The sequence below is a fragment of the Eucyclogobius newberryi genome, unplaced genomic scaffold, assembly GCF_026437365.1.
Source record: "Eucyclogobius newberryi isolate DKJ021-1_F unplaced genomic scaffold, fEucNew1.0.hap1 SCAF_17, whole genome shotgun sequence".
Lineage (NCBI taxonomy): Eukaryota > Metazoa > Chordata > Actinopteri > Gobiiformes > Gobiidae > Eucyclogobius > Eucyclogobius newberryi.
This window is the reverse complement of record NW_027315801.1, coordinates 11,853,633-11,873,202: the sequence shown is the minus strand read 5'-3', so window position 1 is coordinate 11,873,202 and position 19,570 is coordinate 11,853,633. Positions and strand designations below refer to the sequence as shown.

The 19,570-nt window shown below is 40.0% G+C and overlaps 1 protein-coding gene across 4 annotated transcripts in view; it reads right to left on the bottom strand.

Moving 5' to 3' along the window:
* Window positions 1-19,570, bottom strand: part of scube3 (signal peptide, CUB domain, EGF-like 3) — a 147,098-nt gene that overhangs the window by 58,648 nt on the left and 68,880 nt on the right. For all 4 annotated transcript variants that reach the window (XM_072449156.1, XM_072449158.1, XM_072449157.1 and 1 more), the window contains exon 5: window positions 373-510. In XM_072449156.1, coding sequence (XP_072305257.1) covers window positions 373-510 — 138 coding nt within the window. The remainder of the gene's footprint in view (window positions 1-372; window positions 511-19,570) is intronic.

Here is a 19,570-nt window from a genome sequence, read left to right as displayed (position 1 = left end):
CACACGGTCCATAGCCTATTTTAAATCTGTTGCAAGCCATTTGTGTAGCTATTCATTATTCATCAGGCCTTCAGACCTCAGCACCTTTTCACAAGCCTAGAACTCCTTTGCACAATGAGTTTTCCCCTTGTTCTCTCCTCCGCTTCGTCTCCATCCTTCCTCCATCACTCCCTCGCTCTCCTCTATCTGTCCTCTATCTGTTCTCTCTCCCCCCCAAACCCCTCTCTCAATCTCTCACCTATTTCCTTATCCAATCCTGCCCCTCTTCCCATCTCACTCCTTTCCCTGATTTCTTCTCCTCTCCTCTTCTTTCTTCCCTCTCTTCTGCAGCCACAGGGGAATCCAAGCCCTCTCCTGGATGAGGCGACTTACATTTGCAGTCCTTCATGTTCCGGGTGAGCTGGAATCCAGGTCGGCACTCGCAGGAAATGCCACCCTTCTGCGTCTCTCGGCAAATGTGCGCGCAGCCGTGGTTCTTGTCCATACAGGTGGGGCCCTCCTTTGAGCCGTCTGCAAGAGAGAGAGGAGCCACACATCAGGACACGTCGGGATCGAACAAACGAGACCACAGGAAAGAATATCACAATATACATGTTCTGTTATTTTTTTTTGCAATCCATCAGAAATGTGTGTAATGTGTAACCATGACAAGACAGGTTCCTTTGTAAAGCACAACAAACAAAAAGGGATTAAATGCAATTCACAGAGTCAAAGTGAAATGTACGTATCAACAACATTGATATTATTTGTCATATGGTGTGAAAAAGGGATCGATATCAAAATAATGGTCTAAGCTATATTCGATATTACAACAAATGAAAAGGTTTTTATTAATGATTTTCCTTGTTCAGTCTAAATTAACCTTGATTTAGTCTTGGGTTTGTTTCTGTTTTTGAGTATTTTCTTTTACAAATAAATTAAGGCATGAGCATTTTGTTTTAATACACATTAAATTATTTTGTCAAAAAGTAGGTCGCAGTAATATTGATAGCGTAGTATCAATGAAACAATAAAATAATAATACAAATGTATACCATAATACATATATTTTAATGATAAAGAAGTTAAAGTAAATTATCTTTTGCAAACCTTTGAAAATGTGTCTCACTCTCATTATTCTATTGTTAAAAGAAATTCCCCTTGATAACAAAAATGAACATTATTTTGTTGTTGATTTTAGTATATACATGTAATAAAATATGTGTATAATAAGTTAAGGTTAGTAATAGCAAATCATATCATTATTCATTATTTTTTTACCACTCTCAGGATTTGAGAGCTTGTCTGAATATTTCAAAATGTGCAAGGAGAGGATAAAACCCGCAGCAGGAGACAATACAAGAACTGTAATTATAATTGGAGGTAATTCCCATAAAGAGGAGAAAGGCACTGCAGAATGAAGCTGGTCCAATGCCAACTGAGTTCAAAAGGCGTGTAATAAAAGCAGGAGTTTACACAGCATCGTAATGGCTGACTATTAAGAAGAATGACAAGGCAAAAGAAGAGCAGACCCAAGAATGGCACGACTCATTATGCGTCATGTAAAAGAATGGCAGTGGTTAACACCCGACTCGCTGTAATTATGGGGGGTTTCTTCATGCGTGCTCCGATTACCTCCATCAACCCAAAACATGCGCAGAAGGCTTTTTAATTCAGTGAAACATGAAAGTGGCTCACGGGTTGTTCTAGCTACAAACAGGCTTCTCCAGTATTAGGGCTGCAACGATCATTTGAATAATCATTATCATAATTGTTATCTAGACCAGGGATCCTTAACCTCTCTCCTCACAAGGACGGGTACAATCACAAGATGTTTTTTAGGGACTGGTTGAAGGGGCTGAGCCAGTCACAACAGCAAAAATGTGTGCAAACCTTTCTATAACTTTTAAAATACCTCATTACTTATGTTTGCCCTTTATAAGATTGGCTCAATATTACATGACATAGCAACGGACTATAATAAAAAGAATAATACATATAACATAGGTTGCATTTGCCTCTGGGGACCGGTAGCAGATGGCCCGCGGCCCGGTGGTTGGAGACCCCTGATCTAAACTATACAGACTCTAAAACACATACAAAATTACTTTTTTAAAAACAAGACAGAGGCATGATTCAATCAAAATGTCACTTAATTCGTTAATGTACTCTTTAATATCTAGAAGCCTTCAGTCACCACATTTCAACACAGCTGATAATGAACTTTAAACGGTTCTATGTAAAATAGAAATAATTGCTCGACTATCCAAAAGACAAATACCAGGTTCACTTGGATGGAACAATAGAAGATGCCTTTGTTTCATGAGGGTTGGATACAGTAAAACACACTGACATAGGTGCAACTAAAAAATCTGTTAATTGAAAATGTTTTATTAGAAAAAATGTCCTTAATAGTGTCTGTTTTTGAAGGTTCTCACAGTATGTGCAGTGGCCATCGAGGGACAAGAGAGACATTTGCAGGAAGATAACTCCTCACCACCTCTTCCATGATGAGAGCTCTTCTGAAGCTGACTCCAGGGGGCTCAGGAAACACATTTCTTAACATGACTCATTATGATGCTCCAATTTCTCTGTATAACTCATTTAACTTGAACTGCCTCTTTACTGTGTAGTGCGTCACAAAGGGCTTTTGCACTGGAGCCGAGCAGACTCATCTGTGATTGGGCTGTTTCAATCGTTAGACTAGTTGACTACTAAAATAAACATTATATTATGTATTTAAGTAATATTACTATGCACAAAAATCCCCACAGAGACAATAAAGTATACCTTGCCACTGTAGATATGAACAAGATAGTTTATTGCTGTTAAGGCTGCCATATTCTTTTCTTAATATTTTTTTTTTATCTTCGGCATTTTTGTTCCTTAGAAATCCTTTCTCATATTCACTTATATGCAGCAGTCTACCATTGGTACAGTGTTAAAGGTGCACTAGGTAACTTTTCTGAGGAGGACCTGCCAGTTTTCATGGATATTGTTATTGCTTTGCCTGGGATGTTCCACAGTGTGGCATTACTTCCTATAAACACAATATATTTACATTTCAAATACTTGTAAAAGTCAATTCTATAAATAATTCAAAGTCATAATAAACACCAACATCAAACTGAATAACATACATCAAACACATGACCATGTATCTATCTCCATGGAGACAGGTGTTGAAGTTAAAGTTCAGATCTGTGGAGAGGCAGCTCAACTCACAGTAAGAATAAAAACACTAGAAATAGAATAAATGAAAAATAGCCATGCAAAGGAAGTGTAACTGTGGTGTGACTGTGGTCTAACTGTGGTGTAACTGGTGTAACGGTAGCTACACCACAAATACACGACAGTTACATCACAGTTACACCACAGTTACACCACAGATACACGACAGTTACACCACAGATACTTTCACAGTTACAACACAGATACACCACAGCTACACCACAGTTACACCACAGATACACCACAGATACTTTCACAGTTACAACACAGATACACCACAGCTACACCACAGTTACAACACAGATACACCACAGCTACACCACAGTTACACCACAGATACACCACAGATACTTTCACAGTTACAACACAGATACACCACAGCTACACCACAGTTACACCACAGTTACACCACAGTTACACCACAGTTACATCACAGTTACACCACAGTTACACCACAGTTACACCACAGATACACCACAGATACACCACAGTTACACCACAGATACACCACAGATACACCACACATACACCACACATACACCACAGTTACACCACAGATACACCACAGATACTTTCACAGTTACACCACCGTTACACCACCGTTACACCACAGTTACACCACAGTTACACCACAGTTACATCACAGTTACACCACAGTTACACCACAGATACACCACAGATACACCACACATACACCACAGATACACCACATATACACCACAGTTACACCACACATACACCACATTTACACCACAGATACACCACAGATACACCACAGTTACACCACAGTTATACCACACATACACCACAGTTACACCACAGATACTTTCACAGTTACACCACCGTTACACCACCGTTACACCACAGTTACACCACAGTTACACCACAGTTACATCACAGTTACACCACAGTTACACCACAGATACACCACAGATACACCACACATACACCACAGATACACCACATATACACCACAGTTACACCACACATACACCACATTTACACCACAGATACACCACAGATACACCACAGTTACACCACAGTTATACCACACATACACCACAGTTACACCACACATACACCACAGTTACACCACAGTTACACCACAGATACACCACAGTTACACCATAGATACACCACAGATACACCACAGTTACACCACAGATACACCACAGATACACCACAGTTAGACCACAGATACACCACACATACACCACACATACACCACAGATACACCACAGTTACACCACAGTTACACCACAGATACACCACAGTTACACCACAGTTACACCACAGATACACCACAGTTACACCACAGATACACCACAGTTACACCACAGATACACCACAGATACACCACAGTTACACCACAGTTACACCACACATACACCACAGATACACCACACATACACCACACATACACCACAGATACACCACAGTTACACCACAGATACACCACAGTTACACCACAGATACACCACAGATACACCACAGTTACACCACAGTTACAACACACATACACCACAGTTACACCACAGATACACCACAGATACACCACAGATACACCACACATACACCACAGTTACACCACAGATACACCACAGATACACCACAGTTACACCACAGATACACCACAGTTACACCACAGATACACCACAGATACACCACAGTTACACCACACATACACCACAGTTACACCACAGATACACCACAGTTACACCACAGATACACCACAGATACACCACAGTTACACCACAGATACACCACAGATACACCACAGTTACACCACAGTTACACCACACATACACCACAGATACACCACACATACACCACAGTTACACCACAGATACACCACAGTTACACCACAGATACACCACAGTTACACCACAGTTACACCACAGATACACCACACATACACCACAGATACACCACAGATACACCACAGATACACCACACATACACCACAGATACACCACACATACACCACACATACACCACAGATACACCACAGTTACACCACAGATACACCACAGATACACCACAGTTACACCACAGATACACCACAGATACACCACAGTTACACCACAGATACACCACAGTTACACCACACATACACCACAGTTACACCACAGATACACCACAGTTACACCACAGATACACCACAGTTACACCACAGTTACACCACAGATACACCACAGATACACCACAGATACACCACAGTTACACCACAGTTACACCACACATACACCACAGATACACCACACATACACCACAGATACACCACAGTTACACCACAGATACACCACAGTTACACCACAGATACACCACAGATACACCACAGTTACACCACACATACACCACACATACACCACAGTTACACCACAGATACACCACACATACACCACAGATACACCACAGATACACCACAGATACACCACACATACACCACAGATACACCACACATACACCACACATACACCACAGATACACCACAGTTACACCACACATACACCACAGATACACCACACATACACCACAGTTACACCACAGATACACCACACATACACCACAGATACACCACAGTTACACCACAGATACACCACAGTTACACCACACATACACCACAGATACACCACACATACACCACAGATACACCACACATACACCACAGTTACACCACAGATACACCACAGTTACACCACAGATACACCACAGTTACACCACACATACACCACAGATACACCACACATACACCACAGATACACCACACATACACCACAGTTACACCACAGATACACCACACATACACCACAGATACACCACAGTTACACCACAGATACACCACAGTTACACCACACATACACCACAGATACACCACACATACACCACAGATACACCACACATACACCACAGTTACACCACAGTCACAGCACAGATACACCACAGATACACCACACATACACCACAGTTACACCACAGATACACCACAGTTACACCACAGATACACCACAGTTACACCACAGTTACACCACAGATACACCACACATACACCACAGATACACCACACATACACCACACATACACCACAGATACACCACAGTTACACCACAGTTACACCACAGATACACCACACATACACCACAGATACACCACACATACACCACACATACACCACACATACACCACAGATACACCACAGTTACACCACACATACACCACAGATACACCACACATACACCACAGATACACCACAGATACACCACAGTTACACCACACATACACCACAGATACACCACACATACACCACAGTTACACAGTGCACCTTTCACAGTTACATTCTCATCTGGTGTAAATAAGATATCAGCGCAGAACCTTTTGCTCATTTAATTAGCGAGGCAGACAAGTCACACACGGACGACACCCCGATGATTAACAGCAGGGCTAAATTTGTATCCGGTGAGCTGACTGATTATCACGTAGAGGGTGCAAGCTCACAGCAGCAAGCCACCAAATAATATGTGGTTAAATTTGTCTCTTTAAAAAAGGTTCAAAGGCTAAATTGCCATTCCCTCCTCTGTCTGAATGCAGAAGCGTTTGGGCTTATTTGAGACGTGGTGAACACAGCAGTGAAAGCTCAAATAATTTCAAAAAGTGACTAGAACAAGCTACAAAAAATAAAATAAAATAAATTACAACAAACGTGATCTAAAAATTGCAGTGGGTGCCTCCATCTTTGTTTTTGTGCCCTCTAGTGGTAACTTAACAGAACACAGCCTTGACGTTAGAGACAGTTGGACGTATAAATGAAGCTACGCAAAGAGCTGTTAACTTATGAAATCTGAGCATAAATGAGGGTTTAGAGTGTGAAGCTCTGTGTTGAGTCTGGGAGTATTTCTCTCATCGCAGGATATGGCTAATGCCTTGGCACAGGTTTCTTTTCAGAAAGATTCTCAGAAAAAATGTTATTCAGGTATTAATTGAAAGTAAAGTTGGTATGAACAACTAAAAACAACTTAATTAGATCTTTCTGCAAATAGTAAAACTACACGGTAGTATAAATTAAAGGTGGAATGGACGATTTTTTTCAGCAAATTTTTAATCATATTTCCTCGTGGCGTGGATAAATCATTAGTCCTGTCACGTATCAATCATAAAACGCACCTACCGATCAACTGCTGCGGCGTCAGGCTCGTCCCCACGTTTCCGCGTGCCTAAGCGCATGGATCTATCATAATATAGTTCCCTCAGTGTACAGGGCAAAATGAAGACGGAGAAAGACAGTTCGAGCTGACGCAGAAGTGGACTGAAATCTACGGGAGACGAGCGATGCGATGCGATCCGTTGCGCTAATAAACAAACGCACGTGTGTGTTGTATCGGTCCGCACGGGGGAGTGCGTTCTCAAATCGCCGAAAAATCGTCCATTGCGCCTTTTAAATAACTGCAATTTTGTGTTTGTATTGAGTAAATGAAGAAGAGTATTATTGCCTTATAAAGTAAAAATGCATGACTTTTAGACCAAAAAAAAACTGCTTAATTTTACCTGTTTTATTTGGTGCATACGTTTTATGGCTCAAGTCTTTAAAATGTTTGAGAAATAGTGCATGAATACACTGCAATTAATGTACGTCTAACATTCACAGAGGGGACAACATCCAAACCTTAAAGTCTTTTTTCTCTGACTGACGCAGATTAGTAGCTGTAAAATCCCTCTTTTGTTCAGGTGTTTTGTCAAATGTGTTCATCTTGACACTGTTTTAATAATCAAGACGATTCTCCTCAAATTAGTCGTGCCCAAAGGGAGAAGTTATAACAAACAGCTGTTGTTGCTGGTTCACACTTCTTCCACCCTCGTCGGGGAGAGCTACTGTTTCAGACACTGCTGACAGTGACTTGTGCTCCACAGGAGGAGCGCTCTCTATTCTAGATGAACGGCTCTTCACTGCCTGGATGAACTGTCTCTAGATGAACCTCCCTCTCTCCTCCTGAGTGGTTCTGGCTCCACATCTGCAAACTGAAGCACCTCAGCCTGTCCCTCCGGGGAGTCCGATCTCTCCTTTCGTACTTTTTCATGGGGATGCTGGGACATTTGCTAATTTCCTATGAACATTGTTTAATCTGTTTTTCGCTGTCGCCTTTCGAGGCAACTTCAGCAGTACAAGAATAACTAGAATAGAATCGAAACACTTTCACTCTTCCAGCTTGAGTTAAGGCCTGCTGAGGTCAAGTATACTCTCATTAGTATTTGACCGGCTTATGCACTTTTGAAAATGTATCTTCCACAACGAACTTCACTTAGCTGTAAATTAAGTTTAAATAAAGGTTTCACGTCAGAATGATTCATGTAAAGAACCTTAATAAAACCATGAAAGTGTACAAATAGTTACACCATTAACACTGTTCACTTCATATCTATAGAATCTTCTCTTGTAACAGTGACTTTGAGACTGATCTTTGACTTGTGTTGTGAAGCTTCCGTGTCGGACCAGAGCCACTCGCCTCATTAAAAACACATCTTTCTCCATTTTTCTTGCACGAACAGTCGAGGCGAGCGAGCGAGAGACGGCTCTATTAATGTCTCATCACACCTGCCATAGCACCCAAGGGTGTTTGAAGGTCTGAGGCTCTTAATTAGCCAACCTTTTTCAGCAAAAAGATTTGGGGATTTGCAGAGAACGTGTTAGCAAGGAATGTCACTATTAAAACTAAACATTAAGGCTGCACAATATGAGAAACAAGACAAATTATGTTTCGAGAGATTTTATTTCCTTATTTCCATTTCCTATTTACAAGACAAATGATCAGCTAAAGCAGGATTATTGGTGCGTCACAGCATTTGTTGTTTTCTGAACTCTGCTCCGAACAACACGTCTTCACTGACACTGAGGTTTGGTTGTAGACGCAATTTAAAAAAACTCAAGCTAATCATTCTCAATTAAAATCAGATTATTGCACAGTAAGCAAGATCAACCACGGTCGAATCTAAATTACAGTTTGAATGATGCAATTTTTCCTCCACAAACAACAACATATTCCATCTTTCTCTGCATAAAAAGTGCTAACACTGTAGTTTAGATCTATAATCACGTTCTGTCACTAACACAAATCATTTCAGCGGCCAACAAGTCAAACAAATATGGTGATTGAATGCTTCTACATGGAGAATATTTACTTAATTATTATTATTAATTATGAAAATAAGAAAAAGTATAACATTTTTGACATTTTGATTTAATAATGCCACTGTCTTTGTTAGATAAAGGTGATATTGTATGTCTGTCAATTAAGATGATCGGATTATGACTATTCATCTGAAATAGTGTAATTCTTTTATCAATTCAAGGCCTATTTCAGTGTTTTATCACTTCTCCTGGATGCGTTTGAAATGTGAACTTTGAACAGAATCCTATAACTAAAACATAAATCTCTAATAGCAATCACAATCAGAATTTTTCCCAAATCACGCAGCTCCGTACATTGTGCATAACCTTTAAACTTGTACCTGCCTTGAGTAAAAAGTGCCTTGACATCAGTCCAAACAGCTGTATTCATAATGAGTTATTTCTGTACATTAACTCGCCATCATAACCGTCTTTAATTACGCCCCTCTTGTTTTCCACTCGCCGCTGCCAGACCGCAGCGTGCCCTTTCCTGTGCGTTTCACTGATGTCAGAGGATAAGTGTGATGACAACTACATACTTTCCATCACCCTTAGTCGTGCCCAGAAGTGTCACTCAGCGCCCACTTATACCATCTGCAAAAACAACTAAAAAAACATTTAAAACAGACCTAAATTTAGCATCGTATAACTTTATTTGTGTTGACGAGTTAGAATGAATGTAATCAGTAGGTTTGAATTATTATTATGTGGTTTAAGATGTATTTATTTTTTACAGTTTAACATAAAACATCATAAAGGTGTTTTATTTCCTCTATTTCCTCACTACATCAGCCGGACAGACCCTGCCAAAACAGGCCGAAACAAACAAGTCAAAGAATTATTTAAAGCATATAAATATATACATGGATATAACTTTTCAAACGAGTTTGTGTTTTAAAATGTACATCTTTTCAAACCACATGAAGAAGAAGCAAAGCAGCAGGATGTCAAGTGTGTGAATGAGGAAGCAGCAGCTGATGCTCAAAGTTTGTTCTCCGCAAATCAGGAGCTATGATAATGCTGCAAAATATGATTACTCCTCCCCTGAAGTGCAATTTGGGGCTCGACAGTTTACTCCTGTTGAAAAGGTGTTGATAATAACAAGCAATTGTCATCTTGTCACATTGTAGATTTCCAGCGTCTCTCATTTGACAGATTTAAATTAGATTCACGCGCATGACAGAGGAAGAGGAAGTTTAGCGTGTCGTCCACTGACCAGAGGATTCTCACTTTTGTTCATCGGATCGAGAACAAAATTATCATTATTTTGATTGTTTGTAGCCACGAATATGGGAAAACCGATGGTCGATCAGCTTTGCCAACATTTTTTGGCCGATATGAAGTCACTGGGATAGGCTCCAGTCACCCGCGACCCCGAAAGGGAACAAGCGGTAGAAAATGGATGGATGGATGTAGGGACAATGTTCATAACTTTCTTCAAATGTAATTCTTTTAAGTTACTACACACAATGAAAGCCGCGCCTCATGCTCACGTGTTCAATCAAGCGTGATGCGTGATACATTCTTTAGGCTGGCTGGGCCCAATTAAATATCGACCAAGCAATATATCGGTCTGTAACAAAAATACTACATTCTAGGGCTGTAGTTGACGAAAGAAATGATTGACAAAATAAAAGTTCAAGCTTAAAGGGGAAATGGCAGTATGAAGTATCTATGATTTGGCCACGTTCTGTATATGTACAAAAAGTGCACTGACAAGACCACAGGACTACAAGAGAATACAAATATAGAAAACTAGAAAACTGCATATTTATCTGTAAAAAATGACAGACTACATACCCTTCTGCTGTTGTGAATAATATAATATATATAACAAATTAAAGTCGTCCAAGACACAGATCAATCGACTTGAGAATCAGAATCGGAAAAGTTTATTGTCATTGTCAATGAACAGAATTCAAAAACTATGAACTTGCTTTGGCATTAAAGTGCAACACACAACAATGAATGATAATAGAAGCTAAATATATCAAAAATGCAAGCATACAATTTAGAATTTACAATACATACACCTTAGAGTTGGTCAGAATAGTGCAAAAATGGTTATTGGTTTGAATAATTGTTAAAGTCCAATATTCAACCTTTAACTTTATACTTCCTTTGCTATTAATTCAAATTATTCAATCTTTTTATTCTTGGGAGTTTATTCATTCTTACTGTAATGCAAAGATACATGAAGTCACTTTTAGGGTGAGAGGTCAGCCACGTGTTTGTTTAGCCTGGGATGTTCCACAGTACGGCAGTATGGTAATAAACCAATTTATAAGTGTTTCATTGCCAAAAAAATACAAAAATAACCCTGAAAAACAAACTTAAAACTTGGCCTGAGGGATTCACCTGTTTTATGCAACAATGTGTACCTTTCCGAACAGGCGAAAACATCTCCATGGAGACGAGCCTCAGTGACAGACGTCTGGGACCACAAACTCTGCAATGACCTTCCATCTGAACACCGGGCGAGACTTCCAACACGCCGAGCGCCTTCAACCGTGTGAGCGAGCGCAGACGGAAATATGCAGAGCAGCGCTGTGAGTGAAGTGACCGTAAATGAAGAGCGTGAATGGAGCGCCGCTTTCAAGTACAACCGCTCGCAGAGATTTGAGGAAGAAAAGAAAGGAAAAAAAAAAAAAAAGAAATTCATCCAACCATTTCCTCTCCGCTGCAGTCAGAAACAGACATCTCCACTTAAGGACGGATTGAGTTTCCAGCTCGGCTTCCCCCGGCGGACCTGAGATCACTTACTATGGCTTTATTATGTGTTCCCGAAATTCACAGCGTTCCCCCTCCACTCCAATGCAACGGGACCATCCATCAATTGCATGTCGGGAAGGGAACCAAACGTATGGGCCCCGGTGCTGGTCTCGATGGACCAATAAAAGCCAAACGTGTTGACACAATGACCCTTTCACTCCACAACTATACGCACAGCTCTAGCGAGGCGGTTTCCTTCAATGGCAGCCAAGACTGCTTTTTCTTTTCCTTGTCATTTGCGAACGATGAGAAACAGAAAGAAAAACATCCTTTCGTCAGGAGGTGCCAGGGGAGAAATGACAAAAAGTAAATCATGTTTGCTTTGAAAAAAATGCTGACCCATGGAAACGGCAGGATGGAGTGGGTCCAATTTACTCCATTTGACTGTTATACAAGAGTCATTTGTAACGTGACATTATTACGATTTTCTGTATTTTTGAGTCAGATTTGGTTGTTTTTTCCCCCTAAACTACAAACATCTGTAAAGCAAAGAGCACTGGATGTATTTGTCCCGCCTCCTGTCACTGCCAGCCAATCACAAACTGCTATAAGCCTCTCAACGACGGATGGGACAAGACACAATTCCCAGGAAACGAGACGAGACAATGACTCTGCTTTTTGAACAAACGGCTTCTCAAGAGTCGTAACTCGGCAACGCGTCCACGGTAAATGTAAACACATGGAGGAAAAACACGTGTGCACAATCTTGGAGCAATTTTATCTTACGAGATTTTGTGGCTTGAGATCTTGTTCCATCCCCGACTCTCAACCGGATCAACTCTCAAGTCATCCTAGTGCTCGGAGTCAATATTGTTGCGACCATTTCAGCAGCAGCAGCAGCAGCAGGACCAGCGGCCTTCTCAGCCTCTCCATCTCCTCTCCCTTTTTTCTTTTGTAAAAATCAAACCACTCTCGATATATAAAAAAAACAAATAACAATTGTACTTGTTGTGTTTCTATTGACCGTATTGAGGAAGTTGCAGACTTTTTTTTTTTCATTTTGGCTAGTTTTATTGCACTAAAATGTATAAAAACTGTGTCCTTACTGTGAGAGGGTTTGTATCTCCCCAAAGTACTGCACGTTTTTCTCCAGAAAGTGACATACTTTTAATAAACCTTAAACTGACTTCACCTCACTCGAGATACACTTTTTAGTACATGAATTTGTAAATTACTTTGTGTCTTACTTAGTACTTCAGTAGCTTTTTCAACCCTGCAACTCCGACTTTGAGGACATTTCAAGCTCCTCTCCCCTTTTCCCAATAAAACATAACTCCGCTCATAGAAGCTAATAAAAATCTTTCACAAAGCGGCGCAGAGCTGGACAGGAAATAAGAAGCAGTCTTTGTGGAGGAAAGAAGAGGGGAGGGGAGCTTTTCAAACCGGCACACAGGCCCGACATTGACAGGCGTCGTCTGAACAACAGCAGTTGCGGTGAAGAAAAAAGGAACACTGCAATTAACCAAGAAAACATGTGGGAGTGTTTGAGTGCACAGTAGCCACAAGTGTGAGTGCGTGCAGCCCAGCCCGCTCCCCAGATCTGCAGCCAGAGCAGGAGACAGCGCAGAGCCTCTGTGTACCATTACAAACACTATTAGGCTAAAGATCACAGCCCACAGCTCAGGGCAAGTCCCGCTGCACAAATAAAACATTGTTTACACAGAAAATGATTACAGTGGAGCCAAGAAAACGGTGAACACTGCTACACGGTTTTCAAGTCCACTGGAGAAAATTGGTAAAAGAAGGTAAACATGGGGAGTACATCCTAAGAGGTTTGGAATGGGAAGGTAATAGATGTTTTTGGGACTGAACTCAAACATTTTACTTTCTGTAGGATTGCAAGATAATGCCGAAAGTTTTAACTCCAGCCACAAGGAGTCAGCGACGCATTGTTTTGTGAATACTTACAGTTGTACTTATTGAAGATGGATCTATTGACCTTATTCGGGCGCCGCCATTATCATTCAGGTTGTGTGATAATGGCGAGCAGACTTTTCTCCACTTCTTCACGCTTCACCGGGAAACGGCAAAAAAGCAGGTCAGTCGTAATCAAAAATAAAACAGGTTTGGCAGAATAATGTGGGCAGATTATTGACCCCTGTGCAAAGAAGGTTGAATCCATGTTCATGTTCATTGCAAGATAGGGACAATGAAGTCTACACTGGCAAAAATTGTAATCTTAAATAAGGTCTGGTATTAAAAAGTGTTTCAATTAAGTAATATTTATTAGGGTTTTTCCTCAAGTATCTTTTCCTTATTTTAATAAAACAATACATATTACGCTTGTTTAATTGTCAAAATATACTCCAATCAAGATAAATGCTACTTCATTTAAACACATATTCACTTATTATCTTATTTAAGCTCGCCTCTTTTTCCAGTGTATAATAAATGCTACTACTTTTGCATTAAATCCACTGGTAAAGAATGATTTGAGTCTTCCTTGTGCCAGTTCCTGGAAAGCCGTGATAAATGTATAATTAAATTCGAGTTAATTTACTTAGCACATTTAAATTAACTTCATCTGCCAATACAGAACAAACAACACCATACAACAGTAAATGAAGAACAGCAACACAGTAAACAGTTGGGTAAGTACCGTATTTTCTGCACTATAAGGCGCACTGGATTATAAGGCGCATGTCTATATTAGATCATTTTTATTATATAAGGTGCGCCAGACTATAAGGCGCATTAATAAACAAAACGTGTACCACACAAAATCGCTTCAAGGTCATCAAGCACAACCAGAATGAATCCGTATATAAGTCGTTTTTGGAGAAAATAAAAGGCTTGTAAGTGTGCCTTATAGTGGGGGAAATACGGTCATATCAGTTGGAGCTGGTTACTTATCGTTCACCATGTTGTGCCTTTTCTGACTTTTTATCAGACACATTTTGTCATTTTCCTTTCCAACAAGGACCCAAAACCCCCCCCAAAGACTTCAGCTTTCACAATCCATTTCCCGACACCACCACAACATCTGTATCCGAGCGCAGAGGTTGCACAGGAGCTTGAGGCTGTCTGTAAAACTGCCCAAAAGCCACAAGGAAAAACAAACAACAGTAAACTGCGCACAGCGGGGTAACGACTCTTTTACCAACGCGCTGACGAACTCCGCTCTCAGAGACATTTAACATTGGAATGCCGCCGTCCTGTGATCTAAACACAAAGGATCTGAGGAGGGCACTGTGGGAGCTTCTGGGGATTTTGTAGTGGGCCAAAGGGGACAAAAGAAGTGAAGTAGTTTGGTGTGGTTAAAGGTTTATGGTCTAGAGTGCACAGGGCCGTCTGAGGAGGGTTAACAGTCTGTCATATAGTTCCTAAAGGGGGAGACGAACTCTTGTTTGACTCGACTGGAGAACATTAAGCTTGGTTATGAACTGAAAAGAAGGGGCCTATGCGCAGAGCCACAACACTATTAAAGCAACATTCCTTCCTCTTAGATAATGGGCCCTTAAAAGTTTTAACAGGAGGATAAAAATGTCAGAGCATGGAAAGGAGAATGAGAAAGGAGCGGAGGCGGAAAGAGTAGTGACGATCTGGACTATTACAGGTTGTCAGAGATATCGAAACCCAGATGCGAATCGATACTGAACTAGTATTGTAACTATAGATACCCTTTTGAGCAGACGTCAGTAGTGATTTGTTTTTTAATTTATGGACAAAAATGTACCTTTTCTAAATAGTTTTAGAATAGACTTGGATCAAAATCAGCTCTAGTTTAAGATCATCTGATAAGATTAGAGGATTTACAGACTTTAAATTAGAACTAAACCTGGACTCGACCGGGACTAAACCAAAACTAGGTCTACCTCCTACCAAGAAGTGTGAACACGCCCTGAAAGGTACGATTATTTAGTCTTGAAGGTTGTTAAAACATATTCTAACTATCATTGTGGTATCGAAAATGTTATCAAATTTTGAGTATTTTTAAAGTTTTTTTAAATGACAAACAAAAATTCAAAATAAAAGCTAATCATTTAATAAGTAGCTATGATGAGAAGGCACCAACAAAATGAGTAAGGGAAGGCAAATACTAAAATGTATTTTTAGGCGCCAAAGAAGATGCTATTGTCGTTATTGTAATTTAAACAATTTTATTATTTCAGATTTTTGACATACTCATTTGAGCAGGTATAAATACTATGACCTCGGCCGTGAGATTACATCATATGTTATAATTATGATGATGGTCAAGGAGACAGAAGATCAGCGTTTAGGACTACTGCATTAAAGTGAATAAAGTTGCCTGTTCTTTTCATTTTCTAAAGTGGTATTCAGTATATTCAGAGTATTGAAATAGAGTGACACGGTGACACCATTCTGCAGTCCACAGCAGTGAGAGTGTTGGAGTGGGCAGCTGGTCAGGCAGTGCAGAGTTTGGCCCCTGACATGGAGTCTGCTGAGGGTCCCACAGGCTCTGCTCTGGCTCTGCTTTGGCTCTCCTCTGGCTCTGCTCATTTGAGTCGATTTCAGAGAGAATCACGAGCCACAAAAAAAGCCCAGAGAGATGTGCCAAGGATAGAGGCACGGCACAGAGGGAGGGCAAAGGTACAACTATAGAACCCTTTTGTAGATGGATATAGAGAAACAATTTACTTCACCGACCAATTACAAATGATGTGTGTGTTTTAATCAGGTGTAAACAGGGGATAAAGTGTATCATTCTAAACTACATCTGCTTCTGTGTTTGGGAGCACATACTGTTCAATGTGCACAAGTTATGTTAAACCTTAACAGAAACAGACATTAAAGTAAGGGATAGGGGGCGTTCACACTTTCAGAAACATTACATCAATAACTGGGACTACAGTGGAACTAAACCTGGATTAAACCAGGACTAACATATTTTCACATTTTGACATATAATAATAATTGTTTTGGATTTACAAGACAAAATCACAGGAATGTACAAAAATAGACACATGATTTACACACACATACATTATATAAAAACTACAAAGTGATTGTAAATAATACAGTGTGTTTTTGACGCCTGTATTGCTCATATAATCATGTATGAAGTCATTACTGAGTGGATTTGCATAATGTATGCGTGTTGCCTGGTGTTGCGGCAGCGACAGTTGTGTGCGCCGGCTGCTGTGGACATGCTTCCGTCCTCTCATGCTGCTCTGGCCTGACCAAGGGCACACGACATGGGAGGAGTCCCAGAGGAGCCGCGCCCTTTTCCCCGTCTCCCAGCCAACATCACAACCTCCTCTGATGCTAATGCCAAGTGATAAGTGACAGCACTACAGGAGTTTGGATGGAACGGTGGTGTATAAATGACACAAGATGACCTTCAATGGTTGAAAAGAATTCTCAATTTTTCAATCAAAAGCGCAATTAAATTATTGAGATCACAAATATTTGGTTAAAAGATAGTCAAGATTTTTTCAGGTCACACATCTAAACAGCCCCACCCACTTCAAACTTTGCCATTGTTTAATCTTTATCTTAAAAAGCAGGACTAATGTCCATAAAGTGGTTGTTTTCAGTTAAAAACACAATTTTCACAACTTGACGTAGGACTTGCCCTTTATGACTTGAGACTTGACTGTGATTTGATCCTAAAGACTTGGAATGACTTGGGCTTTACAGGCTAATTATATTTCTAAATAACTATATTATGTGTAAATACGTTGCATTTGTGTTTAAGGAGCCATGTGCTCCTCATAGTTTCAGTTTCAGAAAAGCAGCGCTTCAGCAGAGAACTGTGTGAATGTGAGTCTTTGGTTGGGCCATTACATTATTACAACTTTTCTGGACCACATTCTCTCTGTGAGCACAGGCATCTCCAGAAAGAACTGACGTGAAAAGGGTAAGGCCCCAGTTAAGGTTATTTTTTGGTAAAGACAGATTGCGTGAGACCTTCTGTCTTTACCAAAAAAGAACCTTTATTTGGCGTAGCCCTAAAATGACCTAGTAAGCTATTGTCAAAGTTCTCATTCAAAACTATCCAATTTCAGATTCGTATTTACTGTAATTAATCCAATACTTGTGGGCAACAGCGCAAAATTCAAAGTGACTTAATGTAACCCTGGTTCTTTGACAACAGTGAGGTGTTTCATTTTGGGCATCGCATTGGCCATTCTTTGGATGGTCACGCATGGTATTTATACATTTCTGGAGCCAGAATGCATGCAGTTTGCAAGCCCAGTGGTTGAGCAGGGGCGAATGGGAGTTTACAGGGGCTGGGGCATCATAGGGGAACCACTCACTGGAAAACCTCCGACCTTCACACAAATGTACATTTGTCTACAGTCATCCCCCAGGCTGTGGAGACAAGCAGCTCATGTTTAAAAGGTTTTTTGTTCATTGTTTTCAGGGAAGAGGACCCTCAATTGAAACTACAAATAATTAAAAAAAAAAAAAAAACTAAATAGGCATCACATTTAAAATGTATTGGTTTCAGGATCAAAACAACAATTCTTGCAACTGCCGTGTAAAGTCATTCACTAAGCTCTAAGATTGATTTTGGCAGGATGATTAGGCAACACTTGCATGTAAATAACACTGTAAGTAACTTGACGTGACCAGATGACTTGGACTTGCTTGTGACTTGGACATTAAGACTTGAGACATGAGATTTGCACATAGGTGACTTACTCCCACGGTCTGGAAAAAAAAAAAATTGGCAAAATGTTTTAATAACTTGGCAGTTCATCAAGTTTCAGACAATTTATACATCTTGTGCTCATTACTAACCACAGAGCAATTAGTTTGGATATATATTCATCGTCATTGTTGCGCTCCAAACAAATAATAAGGACTCAAACTTTATTATTATTATGATTATTATTTATAATTATGATCGTGACAGTTTTAAAAGCTAAATTAAGCCATTTTAAGTCAATTTATGCTCCTAAAAAGTAAAGTGCTTTCCTATGTTCACATTAAAATGACTTGTAATAATAGTAATCGGTCTAATAGAAGCTTACCACCACTGAGAATGGAGTGAGTGAATAATGCAGAGGAAAGCGCTGGGTGTCCTGAAAGGCAGTATGTAAATCCAATTATTATAAGATAAAATCTCAATATTAACAAATCCAAAAATATATTCAAAAGCAGTGGTCCATTATCTATCCAAATTAATTCTATACTATCAGATCTTAAACAAAACATCAAAATCATGTTTAGCTTTTGTTTGTTATTAGGGATGGTGTTGGGCTTGTGGTTTTCCCTTGTTATGCCCTCTATAGATACAGTATAGATTACATAACTTACATAAGACTAATAATCAACATAACATTTGTGCTGCAAGAAACACTTTCCCCCAGAACGATTCATAACCTAGTTCTAGCTTAGTCCAACAACAATTTATTGTTTTTTGCTATACATAAATGAATAATAGAAAATGGTACAACATATTACATTCCGTGTTATACTGTATATGGCTGAAATTCAACACGTATTGCTTGTTTT